At 37.1% G+C, this 6,264-nt stretch overlaps 1 protein-coding gene across 1 annotated transcript; it reads right to left on the bottom strand.

The window, feature by feature from the left end:
- Positions 1-382: 382 nt before the first annotated feature.
- On the bottom strand, positions 383-6,220 carry LOC133391254 (uncharacterized). Its single transcript, XM_061643515.1, has 3 exons — positions 4,839-6,220; positions 2,612-2,692; positions 383-2,545 (listed from the first exon to the last, which is right to left on the bottom strand). Exon 3 carries the CDS (start codon positions 2,519-2,521, stop codon positions 1,226-1,228), a length of 1,296 nt encoding a protein of 431 aa, XP_061499499.1. The 5' UTR covers positions 2,522-2,545; positions 2,612-2,692; positions 4,839-6,220; the 3' UTR covers positions 383-1,225.
- Between the last annotated feature and the right edge of the window lie 44 nt (positions 6,221-6,264).

Genomic DNA, 6,264 nt, shown 5'->3' with positions numbered 1-6,264 from the left:
GAAAGTAGCTTGGAACCCCCTGTAATACATGCATTCGTCCAATTAGCATGTGTTTGTTAAGCATTTGTGAAATTTTTCGAATTTAATTAATTGGCATTGCACATAACCAACATTCCGAAGGTCTTTTGACAATCTGCAGATCAGCTCACGTGTAGCGGCGTAAAAGGCGTACTGGGATCAAGAGCAAACTTTATAGTATCCTCTTCACAAGCGACACGCCCCACCAAACAAAATCAAACACGTAATAATAGCATTGAGGAAAAAATAATTAACGAATAAACGCCAATCGCTATCGTAAGATTTCGGAAACTAAATGGGAATTAAGTAAATGACGAAAGCAAAACATAATTGCCATGTGTAAAAAAAAAAAAAAAACAGAAAATAGCATGTTCCGTTTTGTATTTTGCCCACCTCTCCCACGTTATCAAATTAATGTTCAAACTTCATCATTATTGTTGAAAACTAATGATCCAATGATTCCGAAGTACGTGGACACGTACATAAAAGCGTGAAATTCTTTCGCGATGTGTGATAATTATCGTACATTTTTCGCCAACGACGATTGCAAAGGATTGACATAATTAATAAGGCACACGCAAGAAAACCACACCGAAACCCAACTAACTATAACATGTGCAAAATTTAAAATTTCGATAATTAAAAAAAGGGGTTCTTCAATGAATTACAGTCTGTTCCCGAGATATGCAGCTCTCAGACATACAGGCAAACCTTGACCGATAACAATTGTTGCGCCAAAAAAGAAGAAGGTTGCTGAAACTATGAACCATTAATATGAACATTTTCTAAAAAAATATATATGAAATTATGTTACTGTACCAAATGCAACCAAGTTTCGCTAACAGCGACTGTTAAACTTATGAAAAACATGAACGATAAAAGCTTACGGGTTCCTTTCTTAACTTTTTTTAAAAGAAATTCGACGCACATGTTGCAATTTCATATTTGTGAACTGTAATTTGCAAAGTGTTAAAGTTTCAGATAATATAGTTTGTAATTGAGAACATACCGTTAAAACTTATTTGAAAAAAAAATACACAGAAAAAATGAACTAAATTTATGCACGTAGTTGCCCTTATTGTCAGAAAAATAACATACTACATACATAGAATTAATTACGAAGAACGATCCACGCATAATAAAATTATCATCATGAAAATCGCCTCATTCCGAGCAAAGATGTTCTTGCGTCGAACGATGCATTCATTCATCCTCGGAAGTTAGCCGATGTTTTTGGTTGTAGCTCTAGATTAATTTTCTGTAGATCTCTTATTGAAGATTGTCTATTTTCAATGACATCTGCCTCACGTACAATTTTTATTGGCTTCGAACTGACGTACTTATCATCTTTGTTTGCTTTTTTTGCAGGCCGAGGATATTTGTAGGCGCTTGAGGGATAGAAATATTTCATAGTATAAGTACTATATCGATCTCCTTGATATAAACGATCGTTCATGATGTTCTCTTTTGGATGTTTACGGACTATTTCCGGCAATGTTGCGAAATATATTATACGACGATTACGCATTGTTGGCGGAACCACGGTGGTTGGCAAAGGTCTGTTATATGAAGGAATGGCGCGTGTCAACTGTTCAGTTGGGTAAAGATTGTTCCTATCTCTATAGTGCAACGGAACGTCATAACGCATATCCGGATAATAGTAATAATAAGGAAATTTGTATCGAGGGAAATACGAATCGTATTCTACGTCATGCCGACGCTCGTAGTAATGGTCGAAGTGATGCGGTGCTGGAGGATGCATGCGGTTAATCATGTCACGATGAAATGAATCGTACTTGTTGTGAATTTGAGGATACATCGGAGATTGAGATGTGGCCATAAATGAATCATATGTCCATGGATGTTCATAGTTCAGACTTCTCTGTGGTTTCTTATACAACTCTTGTATCAACTTATCATTCGTTCTTTCCAGAGTGTCTGATGGCGTGAAACCACTTTTTCTTTGTTGTGTGATAAAGTTTACTTTTGGAGCACGTGACTTTATGCCCTCTTGGATTAATATTGATTCTTCAGCGTCGGAATCGATTTCTTCTTTTACTTTTTTTGATTGAAACTCTAGATGCATCTGTGCTGGTTTTACCCATGCTTCTTTTCGCATTATGGGCTGCGTATTCATTGATTGTTTTTCGGGCACAGGTAAATTTTCGTCACCATCTTCTGTTTTCGTGTGAGTTTCAGTAGCTATATTTTGAAGCTCTCGTTTTACACGAGTTTGCATTGACATAAAAACTTCCTTAACATTTGGCCGCAAATATGTTGGTGTATTTGCAAGCTGATTCTTGCGATATAGCGGATCTCTCCAATCTTTTACAGGCTGCTTAACAGCCCCTTGTTTCATTTCAACTATGTCAGTTATTACTAGTGTTACATTATGGTCTGCCAGTTGTTCCGTATTTTTATCTTCCGCTTTACTCATTCCTACGTGATAATTAATTAACACCAGTCCTAAGATGACGAAACATTTCCATTCCGTCATATCCATTGATGCAAGTATTGCTATTTTTGACTGAAATAAACATATACGCATCAAACACATTAAATTCATCACAAAAAAATTATATGATATACTTACTATCGACTATAATGCTGAATTTATTTTAGCTCGGACCTTGGCACATATATCAACTAGGCTCATTTGACAAAAGGAACAAAACTGAAAGAAAAGGTTTATTGATAATAGAAAAGGTCTGTTATGTTTTCTCAGCTCTCCTTACATGTATTTGATATTGGCGCTGATTTGGATTTCATAGAGAAAATTACGACTCAATGAACATTGATTTGTTAGAATAAATAAAATCCCGATTCCAACCAAACCTACTACATTTCGGCACAGTTCTGATTATTCCGATTATTGAACGAAGCGAACCTACTTATTGCGATCTAGAGCGCGAGTCACTTAGTATGCATATGCTATTGAATTTGATATAGCTACATCGAAATGATCGCAATCATGTCCCTCCTTCATTTACATCTATGGTAATTTGTTATTGAAGCATTCTATTAACATGTAAATTTCAAGACTACACTATAAAAATAGTGTATGAAATCCATGATTGCGTTGTGTTATGGTCTGTTCTTGTCGTGCTATTACATTTTCGCTACAATAAAAGCAACTTGAGCCGGTCTCGTAGTACAGTCGTCAACTCGTACAACTTAACAACATGCCCGTCATGGGTTCAATCCCCAAATAGACCGCGCCGCCATACGTAGGACTGACTATCCTGCTATGGGGGGAAATCTATTAGTCACTGAAAGCCAAGCCCACAAGTGGGTACAGGCAGGCCTTGACCGACATCGGTTGTTGAGCCAAAGAAGAAGAAGAAAAGCTACTAAAAATAATTGTTATGTTAAAAATTTTGTCAAATTGAATAAATTGAACACATTTGAAAATACAAACGATCCTCGATTATCCAGGAGCGGATTAAAAGGGTAGCGGCTTAAACGTGCGCGTAAATTTAACAGTTGTTCAATCGTGGAGAACTTTTGCAGTGATAGTCAAGTTAATAAGCAATATTTTTATTATACAAAAAATATATTTTACTAATGATAATTCGATTGATACAAAGTGAATTGTTAGTAAAACCAGTGTTTTTTTATAAATATTAATTTGACATTTCTTGGACCATTACTCGTGGAAACCGATTAACCGGCAACCGTAGGGCCCCAAGCTACCCGAATCATCGACGATCTAATGTAGTTATTTTTGCGCTTTTCTAATCACTTGTTCAGGATTGTGAGATTATACACACTATACACATACTAGCAGCTTACTAAATTGATGGTACGCTAATTTTTTTCCTCTGATTTTCACTCAAATCGTGGATATTTCTCAAACTTAAAATGTTGATGTTATCTTTAGGATAGGAATTTTTTTTCTGAGCATCGTTGAAATTTTTAAAATCCAAGATTATAGCACTTAGTTTTTACTAATTTGGCCAAACGTACAAAACCTCATAATTGGAATTCAATCAATTGATGGTACATCTACGACTTAATGGACAAGTGTGTGGCCGAACCGATTTCATAAATGGTCTCAAAGATTACCTATCGTATTGCATCAAATTTTAAGTTTAGTTTGAGAACTGGCAACGATATTTACGAAAGTGTGTTAAAAATCTAGAGTATAGTTTGTCGCCCAGATAGGTTGTTAATGCGGGTCAGGAATAATCGCTAATCTTGAGTTTCCGCATAAGTCAAATTTTACAGATTTAGTAAAAATATGGTGAATTTTCGTTTTCTTTTGTTATCATTTTGCTTGATAGGTTTGAACCACGAAATAAATTATTGATATGATTCTGACCGAAGAATACACTCTAGTTAGTACCTTTTGGAATGATTTAAAAAAAAACGGTTATTACGGCCAGGCCGTAATAAAAAAAAACAAACAAACAAAATGAAATTTATTTTGCATTTGACTATTGATGTGTCAAATCAGTACAATTTGCTCGAAGAACTGTGGAATGTAAAAAACCGCGTATATCGGGGACAACCTGTACCATAAATGTACGAAGACACTGTATTTTTTCAGTAATAACTATCTTTTAAGAAAACCGAGACTACTCGGTATATGTTAACTGCAAGCCACAAAGATGAATGTTAGTTATTAAGTATAGAATTAATTCACTTATTAAAAGAGGAGAATGAGACCATTCCGCTCAAATTCTCTATTAAAATAAACAAACAAAAAAAGTAATATCAATCTGTACTCAATATCCACACAAAAAGGCTAACATATACATGAAACCCAAACTAACCATAAAACGTGTACGTACCATTACAATATAAAATTTAAAAAATACCTTTTAGTATGTGTCGGATATCTGCAAATATCTCAATATCTAGCGCAACATGTAACAGAACCACGTCTGAATAGGGACAGCGTTACCACAAGACTAAACAAACTTTTTAAACCTGCAGGTATAGCGTGTCAGTAACATCATTAAACGCTAGAAATCACCAGAACGTAACGAAAATACAAAAAAAAACTCATTCCACAACCAAATCAACCCCGCACCCTCTCTTTCCTTGCTACTCAGCTATCCCTTCCCATGCACAGCTAAGCATTGCACAATGTTCACGCATTGGAATTTTCAATTTTCCCGGGAGTGACGAACAACGGGGAAAATAGTCATACGGCAACAAACGGGTGCAGCATTAGTCAACATGTGTGACACCAAGCCAGAACGCCCAGACAATAGCAAATCCATAGTAAAAAAAACTGCTCCGTACCCCAGCCATCTATGCTACAGAGTGAGGTAGAATTCATCTAGCGTGAGCTGGGTCACAAATTACATACTCATCATGCACAAGCATACCCTGTTGTCACCACCATCATTTCTCTACCACCATCTGTATAATGAATATAAATGCTCTCTACCACATTCTTTTTCCATTATTTTGCTTATATAAATTTTACTAAAACTGATACAGCACGAATGCCACATTATTCCTGCAAATAAAGACTTCGCAGAGCCCTGAAAAATATACTTTTAAAAAAACCTGCGCACATACAATTTCTACAGCTGCCCGCAAAAAAACTGTTTTATTTGAATGTGTTAATTTAGACATTCTAAATCACATAATAGTCTTAAGATTCTTCCGTGCAAGACTACATTCTTACGTTCATGTTCTAACAACCCTCAACTAGTGATGTGCTCTCTGGAGCACACCCACAGCCGTCCGAGTCATCCGGAATCGTAGTCATTCGGTGTCGTCCAGATTTGTCCGGAGTCGGAGTCGTCCGAAATCACCCGGAGTTGTCCGGTTACACATTAATCCATTGCAAGTTGTTCCGCTCTGGTAGCTATAACCGGATTGCTCCGACAACCAAAAACCTTCTGGGACATGAGTCCGGCATTCTCATGACATGCTTCGGCCATCGTATCCTCGGTTCGCCGTACAGCTAAACAAGCTCGTGGTTCATCCTTCTCCACGCTCCATGCTCGAACATACCGTCAAAGATGGTTCGTAGGATGCGTCGCTCAAACAGGCCTAGAGCGTTTGCATCCTACGCTCGGATGGTCCAGGACTCCATAGAGGACCACCGGGCGAATTAATGTGCGATATTATTCCTCACATTTCGTGCGAGCTCGAAGTCTTCTGGATCGCAGCAGTCGGTAAAGCCCATAGTATGCACGATTCTCCTGCACGATCTGGTATCAAATAAACTTCAATCCAATTGCTACCAATTCCAACACCTTCGCTGTTGTCCTAGGGGTTGGGGCG

Source organism: Anopheles gambiae, chromosome 2 (genome assembly GCF_943734735.2).
Source record: "Anopheles gambiae chromosome 2, idAnoGambNW_F1_1, whole genome shotgun sequence".
Classification (NCBI taxonomy): Eukaryota; Metazoa; Arthropoda; class Insecta; order Diptera; family Culicidae; genus Anopheles; species Anopheles gambiae.
Note: the sequence above shows the minus strand (reverse complement) of the source record. Positions and strands in the feature narration are given on the sequence as shown.

What these genes read in the sequence shown, in the direction of transcription:
- LOC133391254 (XM_061643515.1), bottom strand. Translation starts at nt 2,521, where the DNA reads ATGGATATGACGGAATGGAAATGTTTCGTCATCTTAGGACTGGTGTTA.